Raw genomic sequence first — 26,487 nt, 5'->3', positions numbered from 1 at the left:
TTTCTTCCTCGCTATGCTAAACACTCCCTACAGTGCACCAAACCAACATCAACACAAAACAAAAATGGTAATGACTAGAAGTTCAACCAAAAACAATAAGCATGTTAATATGATCTCCACAGTTCAGAATTCACATCCCGATTGAGAACAACATCATCACATTCCAAAATTTATGGTATACGCAATCCAACGCTTCAAACAATTACGAAGTAATCAATCAATTACAGTTTGACAAAGTACTAACTGATCACAATTGCACAGGCAATAAAACCGAAAATTAAGCAAAACCCAGATCCCAAAACCTATAATTATTCGCACCCAACCTTTAAAATCAATGACTGGTAAAAAAAAATTAGCTTAATACCTAATTCATATAACTTCGGTTAAAAACAGAAGGAAAAAATTGAAAAATTCCTAAAATAGTTCAAATTTAAGGTGCCAAGTTGTAGAGTGATGAAGAAATGAATGTAAAAGAGTTACCTTTATGAAGAGGATCTGCTCAAAACCCAGTTGGGAAGCTGTGTGTTCCAGTGTAAAACCCTAGAAGAGAGGGGGAAGAGGAGGAACATGGTTATGGACCGAGCTTTAGCATTTCATTTTATTTTATTGGGCTAGCCCATTTCCGGCCTTCTCTTTTCAGCTATTTTCCTCTCTTTTTAAATCATTTTTTCTTTTTTTAATTATAAGCATTCTTTAACAAATGATTATTCATTTAATTAAAAACATCAAATATAAAATAAATTGTCAAATTATTTTTTCCCATCTATGTTTTCATAAACATAAATAATTGGATGGTTTTTTTTCTTTTTTTTTGTAATCTTTTACTTGAATTTTGTCTTTTTTTTATTCTGATATCTCAAAATGAAATAATTTTTCATTTTTAAACACTTAATACTCATATTTTTTCATTATATATCTATTTTCCACAATTTTTTTAATTAAATATATTATAGAAATTCAGTGTTATATAAAATACATTATAATCAAAAAATTTTCTTAATTTTTGTGAAAGTAAAAAAAAGGAAATATTTAATCATTTTTTAAGTTTTTCTATTCATTTGCCTTCTTGGGCATAAGATCCCATTGAAGAAGACTTTGAAAGACACATTTTTCCACCTATTCAAATGTTCCAAAAGCTCTTACAAGTTACAAAACCATCATATTACTATATAGCTTCTTGAACCTTAGTGACCAGTCTTGGGACAGTTAGCCCCTGGTTCATGTTCCTTGTACTCATTCTTAGCAGGATCAACCTTGTAATCACTGTTGAGGGCAGCTGCAGCGCCATCATGTACTTTCTCAAGTGTCTGGCTGGGGAGACCTTGTTCACCGGCCTTGGCTTCCTCCTCTGCTCTACCATTGGGCTTGGAAACTCTCTCGAACTTGCCTTCTGCTGCGCCTGCTTTCTCCTGTACTACAGGGTCATTGTTCCTGGCTAAATAAAGAAAATCTTCCTGGTTTTCATTACTATTGGCTTGGTGGCTATATCTCTGAGATTGATAATCAAGTTGAGACATCAGCTTCAACAAAATGGTACATAAGCAAAACGTTAACAAGATGTTATAGAATCTAAATATGAGCTCATAATAGGGATGACAATGGGTATTCACTAAGTATCCTAGGCCTATCTGCCTCAATTACTTCAAGAATTAGATACATACCCTGTAATCCTGTTCAGGTTTGAGACAAATTCAGATAATTTTACCTTGTAATCGAGTTTTGGTTTGAGACAAGTTTGGATAACAAAATTAACTCATACGAAATACGGCACTTAATTAGATATGGCATATGGCATATGGTGCATAAACAAAACATTAACAAGATGTTATAGCATCTAAATATGAGCTCACAATAGGAATGACAATGGGTATTCACTAAGTATCCTAGGCCTATCTGTCCTAATTACTTCAAGAATTAGATACATAGGTTTAAGTTTAAGACGAATAACTTTAACCTGTAACAGAGTTTGGGCTTTCGACGAGTTTGGATAATAAAGTTAGCCCATAGGCCATATGGCACTTAATTTAATAGTTAACAAGGTAAAGCAGTTGGTAATTCTGACAGGGAACCAACCCCAGCTATGGGCAAATGATTCCAGCTGATGATGCGAAAGCAAAGGAGAGTTTGCCATATGCTAAAGGCTCAAACAACATAATCCAAGGCTCATACATACAAATAGACATATATCTTGTCATTGAGATATATATGTCACTAAGATCAGATTATACTGCCGTGAATTCCCCATGACAGAAACTGTCATCTCTATCATTATATATAGAAAAAGCAGATTCATCTCTCAAGTTCTACTCTTACAACAAGATAAACCATTTGATTCTCTTGCATGCCCATCAGTTCCAGTACTAAATGAAAAAGAAATGAAATCAAGCACATTGCTAGGTCTAAATCAAGCAAAAGAAAAAAGGAGAGAAAGTTCAATACATCACCTTGATGAAATTGCAGATACGTGCAGTGGTTGAAGGCTTGGAAAAGGAGAAAGAGATTGCTACCCTTACCCATGGTTACGAAACTTCCCCCAGGGAGAAAATAATGGAAGTAATACTACAGAGGATTTAGCAGAACCGCATGTGTACTTTGTTGTTGTATCCACATGAACATGGACAGAGAGTGAAAGAGGTGGCCAAAGAGAGAAGGTTGAAGCAGTGAACGTGTCTCCTCATGCAGGGCTTAGCTATGGCATGTGGTGGTATAGGGGTCTGCCATGCAAAAGTTAATGTTGCTAGGCTGAAGTTTGATCCAGGACTATGTGCTAAACCGAGTGTAGGAGAAACCGCCCGCATGTTATTTTTTCAGTAGAACTCAAACTCGAGTTTTGATTTGACAAAACTACCCTTGGTCGGTCAAATGTAGTTGAAGTGGAACTAAGCTGCTTCCAGTTTAGGGTTCCTCCTGTTCTTTTTGATTCTGTCTGTTCTTTGGGTCGTCGGAGCTCGAAAGATGGAACCAAACGGCGATGACGTGGCAAGAATCCGACGTGAAATCGAAGCCTTAAAGGACACGAAAGCTAGCATAGAACACAAGATTGCTGTCCTCGAAGCTCAGCTCCAGCAGCATCAAAACGAGGACGTTTGCAATGGTTCTTGTCCTCCAATCTCCGCCGTCGATGCTAACCTGGCAAACGGACTGTCGGCGGATAGTGTTTATCGTTACAGCCGCCATCTTTTGCTCCCTTCTTTTGGAGTCGAAGGTAAATAAAAGAAGAAACAATTACGCGCCCTTTTTTTTCTTTTAGATTTTTATGTTAATTTTGCTTAATTATGTAAAGTTTTGATTGATTATGACTAATTAAGTGATTGAAGTGAAGAAAGTCAATAAATTTGTATGAGAAATTGATTAAAGTGAATGCTTTTATGCTAAACTGTATTCAAAGAAGGTTATTTGAAAAGAAATTGGCTTTTCATTATGGGCAAGAGAAGAAATTTATGGGTTATTTTTGTTCTTTGTTTTTTGTTTTAATTTGTTGACTAATTTAGTTTCTTGGTGTGGTTTGTAGCGCAATCAAATCTCTTGAAGTCTTCGATATTGGTTGTTGGAGCTGGAGGGTTGGGCTCGCCGGCTCTGTTATATCTTGCAGCTTGTGGTGTTGGTAAGAATAAGATGCTGCATTTTTTTGGGCATACCCGATATTGCAATACTTCTTTTGGTGGGTGATCGAAATGGGATTCATTCGTTGTTCGTTTTCTTTGATTTTCTAGGTCGCTTGGGTATTGTCGATCACGACGTGGTTGAGCTTAATAATATGCATAGGCAGGTATAAGTTGTAGATTCTGCAGTTGAAAGTAGCTACTCATGTTATTATTTGTGGCGTAAAGGCACTGTTCCGTATCAGTAACATCTGGTTAAGTACTAATCTTGTTGTACTCATGAATCATTCGATGTCAATGTACACGCCGCAGATTTTTTGTCCCTTATTTTCCTAGATCCTCAAACTTTATAGTTCTAATTTTTTTTCATCTATTAAAATTGAATGGTAATGCTAAGTTAAAGGGCTAAATTGTATGCAGGTACTCCCTTTGTTTTATTGATCCATTAACTTTGAGCTTCATTCGTTTTGATTGATCGATGTTTTTGCTCTGATGTATCATGCCTCTTTAGTTTTCTTCCCTGTGGTCTTGAACTGTGACTGTGAATATTTTGCAACTCCCTTTTTTTTATTATCTTTTATTTGCTGCACTTCAGGTTATTCACACTGAAGCATATATAGGTCAGCCGAAAGTGAAGTCTGCTGCTGCTGCTTGTCGCACGTATGTTACAAATACGGGATCCAGTTCTGTTACAATAGCTTAAATATTAAGTTGCAGTGTTGAATAAAGCTTGTTACTTGTAGTCTCTTGTAATTTCTTCTGCGATTTAGTGTACTTGCTTTTATCTAATATAGAATCGAATTCCAGGATCAACTCCACTATACAGATTATTGAACACAAAGAAGCGTTGCGCACATCTAATGCTTTGGAAATTTTGAGCCAGTATCCTTGTTGATGACATAGAAATGTTATTCTTTCAATTTTTTTTCATCCTTTTATTGTTGGTTAATTCATTCATGTGAGGGGTGATTTCCCTGACAGCGTACATTTCATAGATATGACGTAATAATAGATGCAACCGACAATGCTCCAAGTCGTTACATGATCAGTGATTGCTGCGTTGTGCTAGGAAAGGTAAAGATTTGGGTGCTTTGTCCTTAATTCATTCAATATTTGTAGTGCTAATATGCATCTCCAAGTAGTAAGCTTTTTCAGTTGATAATGGTACTGCATTTCCTTTTTTATCCCTGCAATCTCACTGACTCAAGTATTAATTGCTTCCATGTGTACATGCAGTCTCTAGTTTCAGGTGCTGCACTTGGACTGGAAGGGCAGGTAAGCTTTATAAATCATATTCCGTAATTTATAGTGTATAAGTTTGCATCTGTTAACTGTGTTTAAAACATCTATTTTGCTCAAGCTTTAAAGCAAAACTATGTTGATTTCTTGTGTAGCTGACAGTTTACAATTACAAAGGAGGTCCTTGCTATCGATGCCTATTTCCAACTCCACCTCCGACAACTGCTTGTCAAAGATGCTCAGATAGTGGAGTCCTAGGAGTGGGTATGTCAAGATATCATTTCGATTTTCCAATCCATCTCTAAACTATTAGTCCATTACTCTCTGCAAATGATGAAAAGGACATTCAAAGAAACTTCATCTTTGTCAAATTAATTCCTGGCAGTAAACCTGCTCTATTCTTTTCTATTTTGAGATAGTTGCTGCTTTTACCTCATTAATTTGCATGTTTTCAGTTCCCATGCTTATTGATCTACATATTTTCAGTTCCTGGAATTATTGGCTGTCTTCAAGCGCTAGAAGCCATTAAAATAGCGAGTGCTGTTGGTGAACCGCTTTCAGGGCGGATGCTCCTGTTCGATGCATTGTCAGCTCGAATTCGTATTGTATGATCCATTATCCACTCATTGATTCCTCTTTTGGTGCCATATGTACTTTGCAATATTAATTCTGGATATATATTCTTTTCTGATAGTGCATTCTTATTGCTTAGGTCAAAATAAGAGGCAGGTCATTGCAGTGTGAAGTTTGCAGAGAAAATGCAACATTCGACCAACAGTACTTTAGAGATTTTGATTATGAGAAGTTCACTCAATCTCCATTGTCAACGGTAATTTTGCTCTGTAGTTTGTATTTTATTTGTCATATTTTTGAGTTTTGGGCTTTTCTTCTTATGTTATCTCAGTTTGCCTTTCATGCTTCATAAATTTTTATAATTATCTATAAAAATTCATTCCAAGCATGAATATTTGAGTGAGATGAGTATGCCCCGAAATGTATGATTTGAATTAGCGGATGATACCAAACACTTTTGTCACTTAACAAAGCATGGTATTTGGTGCTAGTACAATTTAATAACTTTGAAGATCCTACCGTGCAGTCTCCCCCGAAGCTGAACCTGCTTGCGGCAGACTCTAGAATAACCAGTAATGAGTACAAAGAGAGGATTATTAATGGAGAAGCGCACGTTCTGGTTGATGTGCGACCAGAACACCACTACAGGATTGTTTCTATGCCTAAGTCGTTAAACATTCCGCTTGCGAGCTTGGAGGCTAGGTTGCCTGAAGTTTCATCTGCACTGAAGGAAGAGCAAGAGTGCGATGGCACTGTATCAGGTGCTAACCTGTATGTGATATGCAGAAGAGGTAATGATTCACAAAGGGCTGTGCAATACCTCCACAAGATGGGTTTCGATTTAGCGAAGGATATTGTGGGGGGCTTGGAATCCTGGGCACATGATGTGGATCCCAACTTCCCTATGTATTAGTACCAAAGTTATATCTGCGACACGTTTGGTCCTTTGTTACCTATCTCATAAATTTTGAGTGCCAATTTTGCCAGTTATTAGAGTTTGGTTTATGTTATCATCTCTTAAATTTTCAGTGACTGTACATGACTTCATTAAATTCAATTGAACGTTGTACCTTCAAATTAAGACTCATCATCTCCTTTCTGCCAGCAACTGGAGAAATCCCTACAAGGCTGGTTTCAAGGAATTACTTTGTCCTATTTTTTCACATTTTATTTGAAATTTTATGGGTATTTTTCTTTTACTTTTTTTTTTGTTATTTTTAGGTTTAAATTGCAAGATGCAACCTATATTCAACCTGATTTTCATGCCAGCCAGGCTAATCCAAACAAAAAAATCCCAAACTTTGGCAACAACAAAGTCAATCATTTTATGATCTTAACATTGGAAACTAACAAAAATACCAATCATCTTTGAAAATTCAAGCCAAACTTTTCATTTTGCTTGTCAAATGTTGTTCATAGATTCATAAAGGAACCAAGCAAGCTGAGATAATAGATGTCAAAATTTGGAAAGGAACAAAGAACAATTCCTTCACCACCCAACAAGCAATAGTTTTAAAAGGGCCATCCGGATGTAAAGACCATTCTTTGCCTGTCTAAAATAGGCAGCCCTTGGATCTGCATCAACATCCACGGTGATCTCATCGAGCCTTGGGAGAGGATGCATGACCACAGCATGCTTCTGCATCACCTTTAGCACTTCCTTGTCCACTATATACTTACCTCGAGCTTCTTCGTAAAGATCAATTCTCTCTCCAAACCGTTCTCGTTGAATACGAGTTTGATACACCACATCACACTTAGAGGCCACTTCCATTAAGTCAGCACTTTCTTCCCACTCCACACCCATTGATGTCAAATAATCTTTAATGTCATCCTTTAAAAAGCAGGAATTACAAGTGAGAGAAAGTAATTGGGACTTCCCATTCACTACCTAGCAGGTTAATTCAGCGATCTAATGAAAGGTAATCTAACTTTTACATTTGAAGTTTAAGCATAAATACAGGTCATGCATTGCTCATAAGCAGAGTTTGTCAAATAGGTCAAATACTTACCTTCATTTTAACAACATCAGGGGAGACAAAGTAGATCTTCACATCTTGGTACTTTGCCAGCAAGTAGGCAAGAGAACGAACTGTTCTTCCATTGGCAAGATCTCCTACAAGCCCAACTCTGATGCCATCCAGTTTTCCTATCTCTCTTTCTATGGTGTAGACATCTAAAAGGGCCTACACAACATCAAAAAGAAACAATCTTGAACCTAAGAGTGCATCAAACTTGTTGGGGATTAAGATATCCTCCTGTCACATCTAAAGAAGTATACCAGAACATCACTAATGTCACAAACGGAGGTCACAAAATGCAAGAAGAGAGGGAATGAAAGAGGGTGGATTGTTGAAGTGAGTGATGGCTCATTTTTTCTATAGCTTGGACATCGTGTATTTATATTAAGCAAGAACAAAGTCGAAATTGCCCAATACAGAATTTACTTAAAAGTACCTGAAAAAGATAATGCTCAAGACAAACAATATCCTAAAATCACATAAGTTACACACTAAAGGACTGTTAGTTTTTCTTCTACAAATTTGCTTTTGCAGTACTCTATTCTTTCCCAGCCATAATATGTTTTACCACTGTATGAAGGATTTAAAGGAAATCTTGTGAAATAATAAAATTACAGGTTTCCCACACTAAACAAAACCTCTGAACACACCTGGGTGGGATGTTGTCCAGGACCATCACCAGCATTGATAATAGGAATGCCTGCAGTAGCTGCTGCTCTTCTAGCAGCACCGCTTTCAAAGTGTCGCATCACAATTATATCAGAGTACCCTTCAATCGTTCTTATAGTATCTGCAAATCAAGCTACTTGATTAAAAAAGCGCCAGAAAGGAACCACTTTTAAGAATCATAACTAAAAGGTAAAGAAAATTGCCTTCAAGTGTCTCTCCTTTTGCTGCTGACGAAAACTCTCGTGCATTTTCAGTTGTCAGAACTTCACCACCTAGCCGCTTCATGGCAGACTCAAATGAAAGTCTAGTTCTAGTTGAGGGCTCATAGAAAAGGGTGGCCATCAGGTAACCTTTGAGAATTTGACTTCCAGGCGATTTCTTCTCAATATTCTCCATCTCACGTGCAACTTCAAATATAGCATTTAGAATATTTCTATCAAATTGTTGAGCTTCAATCACATCATCAAGTTGAAACTTCTTCCCCATCGTAAATGTAGGTACATCCTCGACTTCCAACGCACAGCACTGCACCCCATTCCTTGAAAGCCTTTGGCTTTGATCCAATTTCAGAGATTTGTCACTGGTTAACAATCTTGAACAGGTAAAGTCAGCAGATAACTTAGCACTAACAGGGAGTCTATTAAGGAGACTTGAGAAATTGCACTTGAACACTTTGAAATTTATTGCTTTTGTAGCAAACGAGCCCCTATTCAGAGTGCATGTAGAAAACGATGATGAAGAAGCCATTCTACTTGAATTAAAGCAGCTTCAGAGTCCCTGAAACAAAGTATACCAATAGTTAAACCTATCTCTGATCAAATAACAACATAACTTCACAATAATTTCAACTGAAAAGAAGAAAAAAAGTTTTATGAATCAAAAAGCATGAATTATGCAAATGAGAGTTCATTGGGTTTACTAAAAAACCAACAATCTCATTATGCTGAATCAAGATTAACACCTTTGAATAATCAAAACCAACCACCACGAAACAATCAAAACCCACCATGTTTATTAGCTTAGTAACACAGACCATGATTTTTTCCATAGCAAGCTTATGAATATCACAACTTTTCTTTTAACCAGTCATCAAAAGAAATACCCCCAGTAATCGAAATTCACATAACAACGAAGAAAAGAAAGTAACATATAAATCAAACATAAAAAAACAAAAGTAAATTTACAGTACCACTGACTCTCAGTTCAATGTCCACTTCAAAATTTCCATTTTTTTCCCACTTCACCAACCAAACAAACAAAAAGTACCCAATAACATAAAAACAAGTAAACGTCACAGAACTTCTAAAGAGAAAGAGAAACAAACAAGATTGAGAAGAAAGATACCTGGGAAATTTTCCAGGAATTGAGAAAGAAAGAAAAAGTTGGATGTTTGGATGCTGGGAAAAAGGAGAGAAAGAAAGGGTTTTTTCTTTTTGTTGTTGCCTTTCGAGATATTAAATAGTGAAAAGTGATGAAAGTGAACGGGAGATGAAATGGGATCTTTGGGATGAGTGAAAACTCAGGGACGAGTTTGTGTTTTGTCAAGGGTCCTAAAACTATCCCCGGATTTTTGGCGGAAAATATGTACTTAAAGAGAGTTTGTCGTCTGTGTCCGGGTGTAAGTTAAGAGTTGCAGTGTGAGGTCAGTTCAAATGATCCGACGGTTGAGATTATGTTGATCATTATTTCTCACCCTCTTTTCTAATTTATTTCTCACCTTCTTTTGCTAATTTATTTTTGTATATTTTTTATTTGAAGAAAGAGATTCAGATTCTGTTCTTTGAATAAAATAATCAAACATCTATTACTGAATCAAATTCTTTGAGGTTGCCCTTCGATGGACGCTAAAGCCAGTGACTAGGCAATACTTCCAGGCTGCTCTTCGATAGAAGCTGAGGGTGGTGACTGGGCAGTCTAGGAGAGGAAGGCAATGGTGGTGGCCGAGGAGGTAATGGAAAAGGCAATGGTGGCAAAGGTTGTGCAAATGCAGACATGCCATCGAATTAGAAGCACAGGCTCCCCCAAGGAAATCTATTTCTGAATCTGCCACAGTTAAGCGGACTAATGTTTGTACTGATACAGAATCCCCAACAGCACTGCCAGGTAAAGATGTCATCTAATCCCACATAAACCATGGTGGTTAACATCAGAGGCAACATCAACACAATGGTTCCTACAGCACCACGTTCGAGGTCTTAGTTGGATGTTGTCCCTTTCTGCATGTCCATACCCTAAACCTGCATCTAGTTGGTCATGATGGCGAGGAAGATGATGATGAGCCAGCAGTTGCCCACGTTCGAGCTCTTGGTTGGATGTTGTCCCTGTCTGCATATCCATACCCTAAACCTGCATCCGGTCGCAAGGGTGAGGAAGATGATGATGAGCCAGCAGTTGCCCTTTGTGCCTACCCTTTGGCTATGTTATTGGCTCCCTCCGTCACAATTACTAACAGAGGAACTAGCAGCAATGTACAGATCAAACCATTAGCTAATCAGTTCATTTCATGATGCAGAAAACCAAAAAAAACAAGGGTACAAAAAGAATGTAAAAAGCAGTTCTGTTTTGCTGAAGTTTAAGGGCCTTGGGTGTTCATGTTTGCTAAACTACGAACGATTGGTCAGCGGAAGGCCTTGCTCCGATTAGGTTTTAGATGCCCTTTGCTTTTAGAATGTCAGGCTCTTTTAGTGAATGTAAAATGATTTTTCCAAAACAGAGGAGTATGCACTACAAGTACAAACCAGTAATTGATCAGCAGGTAGTTTCAACTTTCAATCATAAACCAGATCACATGCATTAGCAAAGTTCAACTTAACAAACTTGTAAACCATCTGAAAGATTTCAGGTACATTCAAGACAGCAGACACTAAACTGATAGTAGCAAAATGCATATTACAAGACATTATCAGGGCAAAGAGAGGAATTAAAAACTCAACTCGTCTGAAACATGAAACAAGGATGAAGAAGTTAATCAACCACAGACCCAATGTACCATGATAGCAGCTATTCCCTTACTGGCATCAAGTCCTCACAAGTCATCAACGCTGATAAATCAATTCACGGAAATCTACGACTGGATAATAATCAACTACATTAACCTTCAAGTTTCAATTAATATATAAAATGCTAAGCATGCATCATTGAAAATGAGGAAAGGATATCTGAGAATAAGAACCGGTGGATGATATGTTATAGCCGCAAAACCTCAAAAGAATGGTGGAAACTCTCAAACACCTTTGTAACCACTATTTTATCAAAACAGACATGTTCTAAAATTCAACCATTTGTAAAATGCAAAACAAATTCACTTCATTTCACCAATGACACACGTTTATTCCACAACATAGATATTTAAATCCAACCACAGCTACCCAATCTTCCTTGGCATCCTTAGTTCATTTCTCATTGTTCTCTGTGTTCTCTGGCTTCTCCAGCCCATAACGACGGTTAAACTTAGCAATCTGTCCTACACTTGCAGCCATTTGGCGTTTCGCCCTCAAGTGATAAACTTTACCAACACTATGTATTTTTGTCATCATAACATTTATCAATCGACCACTCTGCGTCACGTAAGATATCCATTGCATCTGAGGGTGCAATCCTTTCTTCATTTTCCACAAAACTACAATTCAAAAACAAGCTTATTAGAGTAGAACTATGAAAACTAACAAAAAAAAAATCAATGTCCAAATTAAAAAGGATTAGACTCCTTGGCAACAAGAACTTGGCAAAAACGACACTGAAAATTCTCATTGCAAACATCTAATTGAGCAACGTTTTGATAATGAATAAATTTAGAAGAACCAAAAAAAATGATCTTCTAACTCAGAATCAAAGGTAAATACACTGAAGTTAGATGGAATCACAGAAAAGAGGTTAATCTGATTATGATTTATAATTGTCCAATGTCATTCAAGGTGCAAAAAGAAACCCAACATTTTTCTAAACAAAACTTAACCGAAATCGTATCCTAAGTCGTAACACTGCAAGAAGTTTACAACCCAGATTCTCAAGCTATCTTATTTATCTCATTATCCAAATTGGGGAATCTGGGTACATGAAAATAAAGGGGAAAAATTAAATTTTCAAGCAAGTCTCACACAAAACAAAAGCAAAGAAAAACATATTGGATTAACAAGAAATTACGATAAAAAAAAGGGAAAAAGAAAGAACCGTACCTTAGGTGGTCTGTGCGGCGATGAGTGAACTCTACGGTGGCAACAACGGCGAAGCAGAAATGCGGCGTCGGAGCAAAAGGGAGTGGCAGTCGAGACAGGAACGAGCAAGCAGGCCAATAATGTTTCGTGGGGAGAGACGAGATTTCGCACAAAATTGTAAATAAATATTTTTCGGCAGGGCCAAATATATTTTACAGAGGCCCAATCCAAAATTTTATTTATAAAAAGCCCATGGCCCATTGAAGAAATAAATGCAAAAAATAAATGAAATAATACTTTAAAAAGCTCCTAAATTATTTAAAAATTTTAAATAAATTTTTTTATTGCATTCAATCAAATTTTTATATTTTTATTTTAAATCAAATAAATTTTATAATTAGTGATAAACTAATTATTATTACTCAAAGGGTAAAATACTTATGTTCTTTTTAGTTTTAATCGAAATTTCATATGAGTCCATTAGTTTTCAAAATACTTTATCCCAAAAAAAATTTTTCGTTAAACATATAGATTCAGCCATTAATCAATTGTTAATATTTTTATTAATTTAATGACATGACAATATTAAAAGAATAATTTTACTTTTTAATTATTTAAAAAATGACTATAATATAAATTTTTTATTTTTACAAACAAAAAATCAAGGGAGCATCGACTTGGGGTGGTTGGTCGGCGAAGGGGAGCGTCACTAGCCAATCATATTGTTTAAGTAAAAAAATTAAAAAAAATAAGAAAAGGTATTTTAGTTTCTATTAATAGTGTTTATGTTTTTTTTCATTTTAAAAATTAATAAATTTGCACAGAATCATGACTAAAAGTTAAGGGATCTAAGTACGTTATCTTTAATTAAAATATATCTTTTTTAACTCATGTGACATTAATATGGAGGGATGAAAATATTACATTACCTTACCATCATGATATATCAACATATAATGTCAAATTGTAACCCATGCTTTTGCTTTGAAAAAAGAACTAAAAATTGATGTTAGGTAAGTAGGCATTGGAAATCACATGATCCATGAAAGCCACATGGCAACAGTTTCATAAGATATTTCTATGATTTGGACCCCACCTACTACCGAACTTAATGTGATAATAAATGTGTTTCTTACTTGTTTCTTTCATTTGTAACATGAAGAATAATAACAATAGGTAGGTTCTGATCAACTACATTTCTGTTTAAATTATTGATCCAACCTACCATTATCATACTTCAGGTGTCACCTTTATCATCTGATATTTCTACCAAAATAATGGGGGCAAAAATAAAAATATATATATGGGGTACGTTCATTCTTATCAGATCATGATCCTACTTTGGTTTGGGGTCCTTACATGTCTGTGAACTTACATGTGCAGTGTAGGGTCCTTTGCAGTACAAAACCAGCTACCCATCTCCCCAAAAGCCCTGCAGCAAACAGAAAAGTACTACTAGCACAATCACATGCATTTATAAGCTCATAACAGCAAATATTACATTGTATTTTACATGATCCAATAAAGTACATCATGAAGCCAATAAGCAGATAGCAGTTTACACAAAGTTGAATATCCTTACATCAATGGCAAACTAAGTTTGCTTATTTAGGCTACCAGTGCCATAATCCATAGAAGGTCTAACACATGCCAAGATACCAAACTGACATAATAGAAACAGAACCCGGAAGGAACAGGGTTGCTATTGCTGAATGCCGATTCTCACTGCAGAACAAGGCATTCATGCGTCCCAGCCACCATAGAGCGGTGGGAGCTTTTGGTGATAGCATTCTCTATTTCAAGAGGTTGGGTTTTACTATCAGGCTCGTCAAGCAGAGTCTCAGCAATGGTTTCGCCAATGGCAATGGCTTCAAAGATAAGTGCCTTCACCTCACCGAACCTCTCCTCAGAGAGAGAAACCTCTGCAAGGAGCCTCCAAGCATTTTCATCAGATGCCTCGTCGTAGTCCTTCCTCCTTTTTAACACCATATGACCACTAATTTCCCACACAGCTGGGTTCACCTGGGTGTCCAATAGCTCTGGACTCACTTCCCCAAGAGCTTGTTTCTCAGCATAACACTGTTTGTTCAATTCACAAATTGTAAATTCAAGTGTAAGCACTAGCAGCATCATGGATACAATAACAATGCGTCAATCATGGTTCTAGTTTGTTACCTGTGGAAGGAGAAAGATCCGCTTTCCACAGTCAGAGATGAGGACATTGTATGGTATGTTGTTATCTTGAAGGCAAATGCAGGCATCAGAGACTGTGTCAGACAAGTCCTGGATAGTGTTACCACCCTCAAAGACTAGACCTCTGACTGGATAATTTAAAAGCTCTGAGATGATCACTCCATCACTCAAACTGGTTATCTTCCTGGTGGGAGCTTTCTCAATGGGAAAGGGCACAGCCAAGTAGTAAGCCTGCAGCCATTGGATAATTAAATCACCTTCCCTTTCCCGATTGTACATAACTATATCTAACAGATGTCATGATGGTACAAAGTAGATCAAGTACCAAACTGGGAAGTCAGGTACCTGGAAGTGCAGGTGGTTGATTGTAGCAAATGCACCCAAGCTGTTGTAACCCAATCTGAAGTATGGATTCCCAGCTTCAGCTGCCATATAAAGTGCAAGCAAGAAGCTCTGACGGTCGATCCTCTGGGGCAAGCATTCGAGAATTCGAGGGATCAACAGCACATGTCCATATTCAATAGGACTAACCTGTTGAATTGTTCATAAACAATGTTAATCTTATGAGTCTAGCAGTCTTGCTCAACTAGTTATTCTATAGTTTGAAGTAGAATTAACGTACATTTATGGCAACAACACTTGGAGAATTCTCAACATCGATTGGAGCATTTGGAAAGAACTGAACTTCACCATCTTCACTAGCTTCAAACTGGAAAAGCACCTCTTCTTGCCCGACTTTGGTGAAGTTGAATTTGTTCCCGTCAAAGGGCTGGAGGACCTTATCAACACGGAACTCAGTTGGCCTCTTCTTAAGGTGGCGCCCTTCATTCAGCTGGGCAATGAAGCCATATTCACCAGGAATCACCTAAACCAAGATAAACACAGAAAGTTTTGATGTTACCAACAACTCAATTAACCATAAAATTTCTGGTTTTCACAATTTGCAGATTAACAAGTAAAGCAAGGGAATAGAAAAGGAGCCCAAAATCAGACCTTGGTTTCACAGGCAGTGACATCATATCGAAAGAGCCCTTTTTGCAGGCGATCCTCCCACTACCATAAAACCATAAAGTATTTCTTAACCTCACAACTTGTAAACACAACAATTATTACCATAACAATGATCTTTAATCTTATTAACCACAAGCTTGATATCAAAATTTACCTCCCCAAGAACGAGTGAGTCAAGAAAAGCAACGGGAGGCTCTTTGCTCTCAATTCCACGCACACCCTTTTCACTCTCACTATTAGTCACCATCTTGAAAGCGTATAAAGGAAGCTTTGCTCCTGCAAACCAAAAACCAGTTCAAGTTACACCTCATTTTTATAAAAAACCACAAAACTTACTATATCTAAGCAGGGCAAATTCAACAAATACCTGGAATGCAACAGCTTCTAAGGCAATTCTTTCCACACCCACCGCTACGGCGAGCAGTCTGTTCCGCCTCATCCTTTTGGTAGTTCGAAAGAACAGTGGGAACCCTCTTAATCCTGAGCATCATCTTTGCTACTACTTCTTCTTTTTTCTTTCTTTATGCAATACAAATCAAATAAAGATAACCCACAAAGAACGACAACGTAGACGAACGAAAACAACAGCCTTCTTATTCTTCTTCTTACGAGCGATCTGAAACAGCTTTCTTCGATAGGATTCTTTGTTTTTTTTCTATATATATAGACTAAAAGCTATCTATACTAGACTAATGAAACTCTTAAAAGACAAGACCGCCACCAGCAAGGAAGAGGAGATCGGAAGGACTACCGCCTTCAGAAGGCAAAGCTCCACGCCCGCCGTGCCGCGAAGGGTTGCTCTCGATCACACAACCCTTCCGTCGTACAGTTCGGACATGAATAAGAGGCCGAGAAACTTTGTATATAGCCGTGATGTCCACAATTTGTCTACCCTGGGTGTTACCCCCTAAACCAAAAACCCAAAGAACCCTTTAAACTATTTCAACCAAAGACTCACCTCTCTCCAGCAGACCACTCTCACAATTGCTTTGCTTATGAAGAACAGCAATGAAGGAGAATAAAGCTTGAACCTGTTTTTCCCTGATTTTCTTTATGGGTGGTGTGAAGCAAAAGAAGAGGGTGAGATATATAGATAAAAGGGGAGTGAAGGAGAAGGCAAGAATTGGGTGGCTATGGTTGTGAGAAGTGGGTACAAAACAAAGCTGGTGGACCTCGTGCCTTCTTAATTTTCAGAGCTTTGCTTTAGTGGGCTTGAAAGGACAAACGTCTTTGACAGAGAGCCATGAAAACGAGAGAGAGAGAGAGAGAGCGTATGCATGTGTAACAGTGTAAGAGTTTTGTTGGGTTTTTCCTTCTTCACCCGTACGCCTCAAGGGGTGGTGCCCGCCGGAGATGGGAAGCCTGGGGACCCCCGGTCAGGCCGTACGGATTGAGCGAAAGGAGGATATTGCTTGAAGAAATTGATAGGCCTCTAATCTCAATAGAATATCCTCTTCAAATAATATCCATAAAATATTCCATTTATATATTTTATTAATTTTTAAATTTTATTTCCCCAACTAAACATGTCATACATTTATATATAATTTGAGTTTCGTATCTTAATTCCATTTTCGATCTTTTTTTTATTAACTATTTTGTTATTTTTCGTTCTATTTTACAAAATTAAATATATCCATGCATTTATATTCAATTTGAGTTTCTAGACTATGTTTGCTTAATTAGAACAAAATATTCTATAAATTCTATTTCAATTTTTGGATTTTGATTACTTAATTAAAAACTAAACACATCGGTAAATTTATATTCAATTTGAGTTTCTGGGTAAAAACTTAAATCGATAAATTTAATTTGAATTTTTTTATTTTATTTATTTAATTAAAAAGTTTAAATTTATCGATAAATTTATATTTAATGCGAGTTTTTGAGTTTTAAGATTTTATTTATTTAATTTGATAAAAAGTTTAGAATGGTGATGTGAAAGAAAAGGTCCAAATCCCAATTTATTAGGAAAGCGGATGGCTAATTACAGTCTAAACCACAAACTGGTAGGTGGTGTTGTCCTCTTGCTGGACCACGCAATTTCTTTTGGTTGGTATGATTTTGAATTTTTATATATAAATAAATTTATTGATTTGATAATTAGACGATTAAATGTCAAATTTGATGTCTCATACTGTCTTTTTAAACCTATGGTTTGAAATCATTTTTTTATTCCATAATAATTTAATTGGATTATGAATTACCTTTTTCTGCCCTTTTTTGACCAAGTGTTGCTTTCTCTTCAAAGCACTTATCTATTCGTATTTAATAATAAAAAACACGTGTTTCCTTTAGCAAGCCCAAATGACTCTTTTATCATTTAAAAGAAAATAAATTTGAGTTAGTGAAATTGTAATTTATTATTTTATATTTATATAATATTAATATAATATTTTAATATATAAAATTATATTATTATATTATATAAATATATCATATTATTATTTATTATTTTATGTTAACAATTTGTCGTATTAACCTTATATTGTATAAAATGATTATTATTTGAATTAATTATTTTATTTTTATTTAACTTTTACGAAATTTAAGATAAAACCTTTAATTTTTATGTAATATAGAAAAAAAATAAGATGGAGGAATATTATACTATTATTCCATGAAGACTTATGGTGTCACAGCATTTTCCAAGCATTTTCGTATGTCCTTTGATGGGTCCAATGTCCTAAGCAAGGGTAAATGTTAGGAAATTTCGTCTGAGTAAATGACAAATATATCTTTCAATCTTACATAGTTGTAAGCAATATTCTCCATCTACCACTTGTTTAAGATGATAATAGATATATGGAGATATTACATTTGGTATATCATTTAAGTGAAATTTATAAAAAAATTATTTTCGGTATAACGTGTGGTCGTTGTGGCAGATTTCACGATTAGGAATTTTTTCATGAAATTAATGATAAAATTAAAATATTTTTTGATTTATTGTATGAATATTATTATATAAAAAATTATTTTTTTTGGTTTTTGACAATAACTAAATTTAAAAATCCAATTAATAAAATTAAATGTATTATTAAAACAAATAAATAAATAAATAAATAGTAATTGCAATTTTGAGTTTTCAACTTTGTAAGCAAATTTATCTTTCAATTAAGTTTTGAGTTTAAGCGTCAAAAAGGCAATTGATGGGTGAGGCCAAAATTGACTTATGTGGGCCGATGAAAAGGACTTGCTAGACCACTATTTTTTTTAAAATAATTTTTTGACTTAATCATTGAAGAAGAATAAAAGAAGAAAAAACCCAATTTGGGTTTTATGAAAAAAAATAAAAAAAATTTAAAGATATTCAATTTCTCAAATGATTTACAAATAAATTGCACCCACATTTCTCATAATTTCAATTTTTCGTACACAATATCATAAGTTTTTTTTTTAATTTCTCAATTAACTCCATATAGATAAGTTTTATTTGAGATTATATCGTTAATTTCATACTTAAAGGTATTTTGATAAATTTACTTGATAAAATTAACGATAAAGGTTAATATGAAAAAAGTCAAAACCACGTGAGATGTAACGAAATTTATCCATATTTTAATAAGATATAGTTTGGAAAAAATTAATGTCATCCTAGTTTAAATATTAGTTTCTTTTGCTAAATCTCACATCAACATGTGATATACTATTAAGAAAAGAAGGTGGATGCTATTTTCTTTTCCTATCATAATTTTAAGTCTTGCTTAATCAAGCATTTCCTATTCAGTGAAAAATTAAAATTACAACCCAAAAAGGTAAATTTTCTGTTTTAGTATCTATAATGGAAAATTTTTCCTTAAAAACTCTTTTAATATTTCATTCACACAGTCAAAATTGAATTAACTCAATTGAATTAACCTTAACATTGTCGTATATATCTAATAATTTTTTTAAAATTAAATTATCTTTTATCATAAGTTCTGATTAGCTTTTTTTTTTTGCTTTTGGGACTTTCTTTTATAAAGTCATATGGTTCGCATTTATCTTTCACCTATTTATAACTTGTAGACAAAAACATATTCTTACAAGGCAAGATTCACAATGCAAATTGATTGAAAGCAATCAAAACCATAAAAGAGATTAAAATCACTATTTTTCAAAATAATCTCAAGTGGTAGAAGAAAAAACAAAAGAAACATAGGTTAGGCTAGGTACCAAATTTTCATGGAGTGCTTTTTCTATAGGAAAAAAAATAAAGGATAAGAGGAAAAAACCACATGGCTTTACTAACTTGGATGGGATATTTTGGATGCTTCCAAGGAGAGATGCAAGTGTAACATCACCCTGAAGATGGTATTGGAAATTTCTTGTCTATTTAAATTTTTGTAACATATAAGGGAAATTGAGCATCCTTCTGAAAAATGAAAAATTAATGAAGGCAATGGCGGAAAGAAATTAATTTTTAAATTTTATTTTTTTATTATAATATGTATAAAATTTAAAATATATAACATATAATTTTATATAATTACTCTTTAATTATTTTTTTATGTAAAATTTTAAATTCATCATTAAATGCAAAGGGAATAAAAGTAAGTAATGTTATATATCATGTTTCTATAAGTAAAATAGAAAATTCGATCAATCTTCATAACTATTAAAATAATAAAATTTCATATTTTTTTAATAAATAATCTTAAATTACATGTATAAAGATAGATTATTTTAATCGTTTCTTCGTTCTCACATCAACAATAACACAACAATAACTCTGTTTCTAATCAAAAGCGGTCGAAGAATGATAACTCTGTGCAGATAGCAAGTTTCCCTAAAACCACTTTCCAGCCCCATCTTCTCTTCTATTTAACAAGTTTCCCTAAAACCTCCTTCTACCTCCATTTTCCTTTCTATACTTGGAATTGATAATTAGATTTGTGGAATTGATAATTGGAGGTAAAAAGAAGAGAGATTTCAACCTTTTCCTCGTAATTTTGACATACAGAAACTACTTAGGTCGATCAATTAAATAATCAATAATATTTTTTTAAATAATTAAAATTTTATTATTGAAAAAGCATGTATATTCTGTTAAAAATAAATAAATTTAATTTACTAATTTTTTATATTTTTTAAAAATGAAAAAAAATGAAGGTAAGTTTTCTCCAATAACTCATAATGTAGTTAAATTATAATAATTTTTTTGTTTTTCATAATATATAAAAAAAGAACAAGATATCCTTGATTAGTAATGTATAAACTATTAGTATATATAGGGTAATATTCACAAAATTCATATGCATCATATAGTTATATTTTTTTCATTCAAATTACATGGAGTAAATTGTAGGGAAAAGAGAAAATTAAAATGTAAATATCATGACATTATTATTTAAATATAAAATATGAATTTTATATATTTTCATTGCATTTATTTTATTAATTAATAAACGTAAGTAATATAATGATATAAACTTTAACGACGTCGCTGGTTTTTCAATGGACGAAGTAATGACAGCCGCAGGTACATCTGCAAGGTTTCGATCGGCGTGATCTCCGCCTTCCATTGTCTCTTCCAACGTCCCTCTCCTCTCTGCTGTCCTTGCCTTTGCTCTCGCTCAGTTCCTCAATCTTTTCACCACCTGGTATTTTCCCCTTATCTTTTTTTTTTCTTTTTTCCTCGTTATTTTTTTTCTGTTTGATCGATTAAAAACGAGGTGAAAGAAGAAAAACAGGACAACCCATTTCTTAAAATGGAGTTTTAACTTTGAATTTTCATTTTTTTGTGTTGGTTGTTGGGTGGATTGGAATGGGTAACTTTTAGTTTGCATAAAGTTATGAATGTTTTAATATCATTCTTAATTGGTTTAGACTGTTATTTGTAGATTGATGAGTGATCAAAGTAAAGAAAAAAATGTTTATTATAGGCTGCTAATAGATTGTAAATGACTAATTGTTCTATTAGGGATTGTTATTGACATGTTAAAGATGAATGCAATGTTCTTTATATTGTTTCCCAGCCATTTTTGTATGGCCTTGGCAGCATTGGTACTTTCTTTGTTTACCCACCTTGTTCCTTTGATTTCGGGTTCGGGTTTTTGCCGGGTCCATGTTAGGATGGATTGTAGCATTCCTCATGAGAACTTCGAGTTAGGATTTGACATGGAAAATCGCAGTTACTGATAATTATGTCGCGAGTGCTTTAGCTTATGCCAAGAAGAATCAGACCAGACGATTTGGCTACGTTCAACCAGTGTGGAAGTTCTAATGTTGTAATTGCTTGGGATTTTTGCGTTGTAGCTTAAGCAATTGTAAATTATACTACCATACTTCTTAGTTTCTCCTATCTTCTTTTTTCATTAATCTGTATATTAGGAAGAGATGCAAGTCTAATGTCATGGCAATGACATTGGAAATTTCTTGCCAACTTAAATTTTTGTAGCATATAATGCAAATTAGCAACAAATTGAACACTCTTTTGAAAGATGAAAAAAAAAAGCTGAGGAGATCCTTAATTTTAATTTTCCTTTCCTGCCATAATTGTAAGTTTGCTTAATCAAGCATTTTCTATTTAGTAAAAGATTAAAATTACAACAAAAAAATAAATAAATTTTCTGTTTTTATATCTATAATAAAAAGTTTTTTCTTTAAAAACTTCTCTATATATATATTTATATATATCATTCAGATAGTCGAAATTGAATTAACTCTATCAAATTAACTTTAACATTGTCCAATATGATTAGTTACATAGAGGATATATCTAATAATTTTTTTGAAATTAAATTATCTTTTATCACAAGTTTTGATTAGTTTTTTCTATTTTTTGGAATTTCTTATATAAAGTTATATGGTTCTTATTTGTTAGTCACCTATCTATAACTTGTAGACAAAAATATATTCTTATAAGGCAAGATTCACATTACAAATTGATTGAAAGCAATCAAAACTATAAAAGAGACTACAATCACTATTTTTCACAAGAATCTCAAATAGTAGAAGAAAAAAACAATAGAAACCATTGGTGATAAGTTAGGTGTAGAGGATGAGAAGTGAAAAACCATATGGGTTAGATGGGATATTTTGGATGCTCCCAAGGAAAGATGCAAACTCTAACACCACCAATACAATGATATTGGAAATTTCTTGCCCATTTAAATTTTTGCAACATATAATGCAAATTTAACACTCTTTAAAAAAAAATAATTTAATGGAGGACACTGTCTAAGAAATGAATTAATTTAGTGGACGCGGTAAGGCCATAACGAAAGGAAATAATGAAAGGGTGGTGGATGTTATTTTTTAATTTTATTATTATATATATAATTTGAGATATATAAAGGATAAATTTATATGATTATTCTTTAATCGTCATTTAGATAAAATTCTAGATTTGTTATTAAAGAGAGGATAAAATTCACAAACATAATATTTCTATAAATAAAATGAACAAAATTGATTTTTTTAATTATTAAAATTATAAAATTTACTTTTTTTTGGATGATATGGTGTTATATTACATAAATTATTTTGATATTTTTTCATTTCCTGTCCACAATAACTCTATCCCGTTTGAATCAAGAGCTGTCTCCACCAAATACAAAGAATGAGATAACAAAATTTTTTAAAACCATCTTGGCTCTTTCATATACTCTTTCATTTTGATAATTGATAATCAGAGAGAGAAAGAAAAGAACTTTCAGCCTTTCACTTAGAATTTTGACAGTGAGTAATTTAGCTCAGTCAATCTGATAATCCATAATATTTTTTTTGGATAATCAAAATTGAATTAATCAAAAAGCATGTATATCCTGTTTAAAAAATTCAATAAATTCAATTTACTAATTTTTTAATATTTTTAAAAATTAAAAAAAATAAAGGTAAGTTTTCTCCAATAACTCAAAATGTAATTAACTTATAATATTTTTATTATTATTAATAATATCGAAGAAAATGAATTAATCGATAATGTATAAAGTATTAGTATATATAGTGTAATATTGACAAAATTCATATGCATCATATAGTTACATTTTTTTTCATTCAAATTTCATGCAGTGAATTGTGAGTGAAAGAGAAAATTAAAATGAAAATATAATGATATTATTATTTAAATATAAAAATATGAATTTTATTTTATTAATTAAGAAAAACTAGTAATATAATAATATTAAAATAATTAAACTTTATCCGAAACTGGCTTTAACAAAGGTTCTTTCTCTCTGCTCTTGTCCTTCACGACATCGCCGGTTTTTCAATGGACGAAGTAATGACAGCCGCAGATGCCTCGGCAAGGTTTCGATCGGCGTCATCTCCGCCGTCCATTTTCCCTTCCAACGTCCCTCTCCTCTCCGCTTTCCTTGCCTTCGCTCTCGCTCAGTTCCTCAAGCTCTTCACCACCTGGTATTTTCCCCTTATCCCTTTTTATTCTTCTTTTCTCATTTTTTTTCTGCTTGATCGATTAAAAATGAGGTGAAAGAAGAAAAGCAGGACAACCCATCTCTTAAAAAGCAGTTTTAATTTTGACTTTTCATTTTTTTTTGTTGGTTGTTGGGTCGATTGGAATGGGTAAGTTTTAGTTTGGATAAAGGTATGAATGCCTTAATATCTTTTATAATTGTTTTGAATTGTTATTTGTAGATTAATGAGTGATCAAAGTAAAGAAAAAATGTTTATTATAGGCTGCTAATAGATTGTAAATGACTAATTGTTCTATTAGGGATTTTTATCGACAGGTTAAAGATGAGTGCAATGTTCTTTATATTGTTTTCCAGCTAATTTTGTATTGCCTTGGCAGCATTGATACTTCACTTTTTGGATGGAAATTGGAAATAATAAGTAGTTGAGAATCATTAATGAGTGTTGAAATACAAGTAATCTTTTGTCCGTACACTTGCATCTTGCTTTTATGATCAGGATGACCTTATAATTTTAGAAAAAAATGTCTCATCTACTCATTTGTTGTTGTCAGTCTTTTTGTTTGTGTGTGTTTTCTCTCTCAGTGTTTCAATATATTCTCTTAGACATGCAGGTTCAAGGAGAAGAGATGGGATACTAAAAGGATGCTTGGGTCAGGTGGAATGCCGTCTTCTCATTCAGCAACCGTGACTGCTCTTGCAGTTGCCGTTGGTTTGCAGGAAGGAATTGGAGGATCAGCATTTGCTGTTGCACTTGTTTTGGCATGTGTTGTATGTACTTGCTAACCATGTCTATTTGCTATTATTAATACATTACTGTTCTGGTTGCCTTGGTTAACATTTTTGGTTTCTTGGCAGGTGATGTATGATGCTACTGGAGTAAGACTCCATGCTGGTCGCCAAGCTGAAGTAAGCTTGTTTCTTGTAATCTGTGTTACTGTTTTTTTTTTAATGGATTGTACTTCATTGTGAAGATTATTGGAAGCAAGCTGCTCAAGTATGGTAAGAGACCGTTGGTTCTCTGAAGTATTCTATATGCCCCATTGAGTTCTAGCTCAGTGCTAGTCATCCACTCCTTTCAGTCTATATCTGGTCACTCTGTTAAATAGTTGCCATTGAATCCTTTTCTTTTCTCTGATTGACAGATCCTCCTCATTCTCTTACGTTAGTGTATGAATTGCCAATATCTTTACAGAATTGTTATTCATGCATTGATTATAAAACTTATCCATCTTTACAGAGTTGTTATTCATTGCATTTGTTATATATAAATTTTATATATCTTTTGGTATTTAGTACCCAATGTGTCTGGGGCATGCCATGCCATGCATGTGAGTCTTATCTGTATTTATTCCAGAATATGGCTGACATGGATAAAATTCCTTTTAAGTTTGCACAAATTTTATGAAGGGAGACATGGTATTTTAGGATAGTATGCATATGGATTCATCAATGAAAGAATCACTAATGTTCTTATTCCTGTGCCTTGTTCCATAATAACATTAGAAGTTCTGCAGTTCTACGAACTTCCAAGTAGCCTGTTATGTGGCTAGCTAATTTGATTTGTTCAATGGTGCTTTTTATCAGTACATACTGACCCCTTTATGTTGTTTTAATTGATGGTATAATCATGTATCTTTCTGCAGTTACTCAATCAAATTGTATGTGAGCTACCTCCTGAGCATCCTGTCTCCAATGTCCGACCCCTACGAGATTCACTTGGTCACACACCCCTTCAGGTATGAGGCTTTCAATAATAGACATTGTGCTATGAAACGTTGGATCTACCTGCTAGTTTGAAATGATGGTCGTTAAAGAAAGGGGTGGGCTTTATATTGTAGATGTCATACGGTGAACAGATGATATAATTGTTTCAAACATGAGAACAAATGGTTATGGTCATCTGGTAGAACATGCTACATAGTGAATCTTGTTTGATCTAAAAGGAGTTTGATGTTGTTTCTTTGTTTACCTACCTTGTTCCTTTGATTTTGGTTTCAGGTTCTTGCCGGGTCCATATTAGGATGCATTGTAGCATTCCTCATGAGAACTTCGAGTTAGGATTCGACATGGAAAATCACAGTTACTGATAATAATGTCGTGAGTGCTCATGCTTATGCCGAGAAGAATCAGACCAGACGATTTTGTGACGTTCAACCAGTGTGGAAGTTCTGGTATTGTAATGGCTTGGGATTTTTGCCTTGTGGCTTAAGCAATTGTAAATTATACTACCATACTTCATAGTTTCCCTACCCTCTCCTTTTATTAATCTGTATATTATGTTCTAAGATTAGGTAGTGAAAACTTTATTAAATTAAATATATCAAATTTTATTTGTTGGGATATTTTCTTTCGAATTAACTTTTTTATCGTTTTATAGTAACTTTATTAAATGAAATCATATTTATATGCGCTTATTATCATAATGAAAAAATTGATGTAAAAATTGTTCGAATCAATGGAATTAAGTCCATTAACGTAGGAAATTGTCTTATGATTTCAAAAATCGTAAGACAATAAAGATCGTAAGATGACTTTTCAAGATTGAACCTTCCACCCTTTCTTTTTCTTCTTCACTAGTTTTTCGATTTTCTACATTCAAAAATTTTTTTAACATAAATTATAACAGAAAATATCTTTTATAAGATAATTTAAATAATTTGAAATA

At 33.9% G+C, this 26,487-nt stretch overlaps 5 protein-coding genes across 6 annotated transcripts; 2 read left to right on the top strand and 3 right to left on the bottom strand.

The window, feature by feature from the left end:
• The first annotated feature begins 2,879 nt into the window (after positions 1-2,879).
• CNX5 (co-factor for nitrate, reductase and xanthine dehydrogenase 5) lies at positions 2,880-6,613 on the top strand. The gene is made up of 11 exons (XM_021432408.2): positions 2,880-3,205; positions 3,512-3,604; positions 3,714-3,769; positions 4,198-4,262; positions 4,410-4,484; positions 4,598-4,676; positions 4,839-4,877; positions 4,997-5,105; positions 5,328-5,446; positions 5,554-5,670; positions 5,941-6,613. Exons 1-11 carry the CDS (start codon positions 2,956-2,958, stop codon positions 6,325-6,327), a joined length of 1,389 nt encoding a protein of 462 aa, XP_021288083.1. The 5' UTR covers positions 2,880-2,955; the 3' UTR covers positions 6,328-6,613.
• Positions 6,614-6,761: 148 nt separating this feature from the next.
• PYRB (PYRIMIDINE B) lies at positions 6,762-11,180 on the bottom strand. 2 transcript variants are annotated; one of them, XM_021432274.2, is made up of 6 exons: positions 11,038-11,180; positions 9,449-10,561; positions 8,308-8,881; positions 8,086-8,225; positions 7,427-7,600; positions 6,762-7,248 (listed from the first exon to the last, which is right to left on the bottom strand). In XM_021432274.2, exons 3-6 carry the CDS (start codon positions 8,849-8,851, stop codon positions 6,904-6,906), a joined length of 1,203 nt encoding a protein of 400 aa, XP_021287949.1. In that variant the 5' UTR covers positions 8,852-8,881; positions 9,449-10,561; positions 11,038-11,180; the 3' UTR covers positions 6,762-6,903. The 2 variants fall into 2 exon arrangements, with proteins under 2 accessions (XP_021287949.1, XP_021287950.1); XM_021432275.2 differs by lacking the exon at positions 9,449-10,561 and having other exon boundaries at positions 11,038-11,158.
• A 128-nt stretch (positions 11,181-11,308) lies between these two features.
• Positions 11,309-12,439, bottom strand: LOC110419288 (Ribosomal protein L31). The gene is made up of 2 exons (XM_021432277.2): positions 12,280-12,439; positions 11,309-11,723 (listed from the first exon to the last, which is right to left on the bottom strand). Exon 2 carries the CDS (start codon positions 11,710-11,712, stop codon positions 11,497-11,499), a length of 216 nt encoding a protein of 71 aa, XP_021287952.1. The 5' UTR covers positions 11,713-11,723; positions 12,280-12,439; the 3' UTR covers positions 11,309-11,496.
• A 1,269-nt stretch (positions 12,440-13,708) lies between these two features.
• On the bottom strand, positions 13,709-16,841 carry LOC110419260 (GDP-L-galactose phosphorylase 1-like). The gene is made up of 7 exons (XM_021432241.2): positions 15,830-16,841; positions 15,617-15,738; positions 15,445-15,504; positions 15,074-15,316; positions 14,797-14,982; positions 14,434-14,682; positions 13,709-14,337 (listed from the first exon to the last, which is right to left on the bottom strand). Exons 1-7 carry the CDS (start codon positions 15,951-15,953, stop codon positions 13,981-13,983), a joined length of 1,341 nt encoding a protein of 446 aa, XP_021287916.1. The 5' UTR covers positions 15,954-16,841; the 3' UTR covers positions 13,709-13,980.
• Positions 16,842-23,577: 6,736 nt separating this feature from the next.
• On the top strand, positions 23,578-26,164 carry LOC110419334 (uncharacterized). Its single transcript, XM_021432334.2, has 5 exons — positions 23,578-23,805; positions 24,434-24,590; positions 24,678-24,728; positions 25,466-25,558; positions 25,821-26,164. Exons 1-5 carry the CDS (start codon positions 23,660-23,662, stop codon positions 25,878-25,880), a joined length of 507 nt encoding a protein of 168 aa, XP_021288009.1. The 5' UTR covers positions 23,578-23,659; the 3' UTR covers positions 25,881-26,164.
• Positions 26,165-26,487: the final 323 nt, after the last annotated feature.

This window comes from Theobroma umbraticum, unplaced genomic scaffold, assembly GCF_002168275.2.
Source record: "Theobroma umbraticum cultivar Fairchild unplaced genomic scaffold, ASM216827v3 scaffold_67.0, whole genome shotgun sequence".
Classification (NCBI taxonomy): domain Eukaryota; kingdom Viridiplantae; phylum Streptophyta; class Magnoliopsida; order Malvales; family Malvaceae; genus Theobroma; species Theobroma umbraticum.
This window is presented reverse-complemented; position numbering and strand designations above follow the sequence as displayed.

Excerpts from the sequence above, each read along its gene's own strand:
- CNX5 (XM_021432408.2), top strand. The coding sequence starts at position 2,956 with ATGGAACCAAACGGCGATGACGTGGCAAGAATCCGACGTGAAATCGAA. Across the intron at positions 3,605-3,713 it reads TCTTGCAGCTTGTGGTGTTG|GTCGCTTGGGTATTGTCGAT; the intron begins GTAAGAATAAGA and ends TTGATTTTCTAG. Across the intron at positions 4,677-4,838 it reads GCTGCGTTGTGCTAGGAAAG|TCTCTAGTTTCAGGTGCTGC; the intron begins GTAAAGATTTGG and ends GTGTACATGCAG.
- PYRB (XM_021432274.2), bottom strand. The coding sequence starts at position 8,851 with ATGGCTTCTTCATCATCGTTTTCTACATGCACTCTGAATAGGGGCTCG. Across the intron at positions 8,226-8,307 it reads AAAAGGAGAGACACTTGAAG|ATACTATAAGAACGATTGAA; the intron begins GCAATTTTCTTT and ends CTTGATTTGCAG. Across the intron at positions 7,249-7,426 it reads CTGATGTTGTTAAAATGAAG|GATGACATTAAAGATTATTT; the intron begins GTAAGTATTTGA and ends TGCTTTTTAAAG.
- LOC110419288 (XM_021432277.2), bottom strand. The coding sequence starts at position 11,712 with ATGAAGAAAGGATTGCACCCTCAGATGCAATGGATATCTTACGTGACG.
- LOC110419260 (XM_021432241.2), bottom strand. The coding sequence starts at position 15,953 with ATGATGCTCAGGATTAAGAGGGTTCCCACTGTTCTTTCGAACTACCAA. Across the intron at positions 15,505-15,616 it reads ACTCACTCGTTCTTGGGGAG|TGGGAGGATCGCCTGCAAAA; the intron begins GTAAATTTTGAT and ends GTTTTATGGTAG. Across the intron at positions 14,983-15,073 it reads CAAGTGTTGTTGCCATAAAT|GTTAGTCCTATTGAATATGG; the intron begins GTACGTTAATTC and ends ACAATTCAACAG.
- LOC110419334 (XM_021432334.2), top strand. The coding sequence starts at position 23,660 with ATGGACGAAGTAATGACAGCCGCAGATGCCTCGGCAAGGTTTCGATCG. Across the intron at positions 24,591-24,677 it reads CACTTGTTTTGGCATGTGTT|GTGATGTATGATGCTACTGG; the intron begins GTATGTACTTGC and ends GTTTCTTGGCAG. Across the intron at positions 25,559-25,820 it reads TTGGTCACACACCCCTTCAG|GTTCTTGCCGGGTCCATATT; the intron begins GTATGAGGCTTT and ends TTTTGGTTTCAG.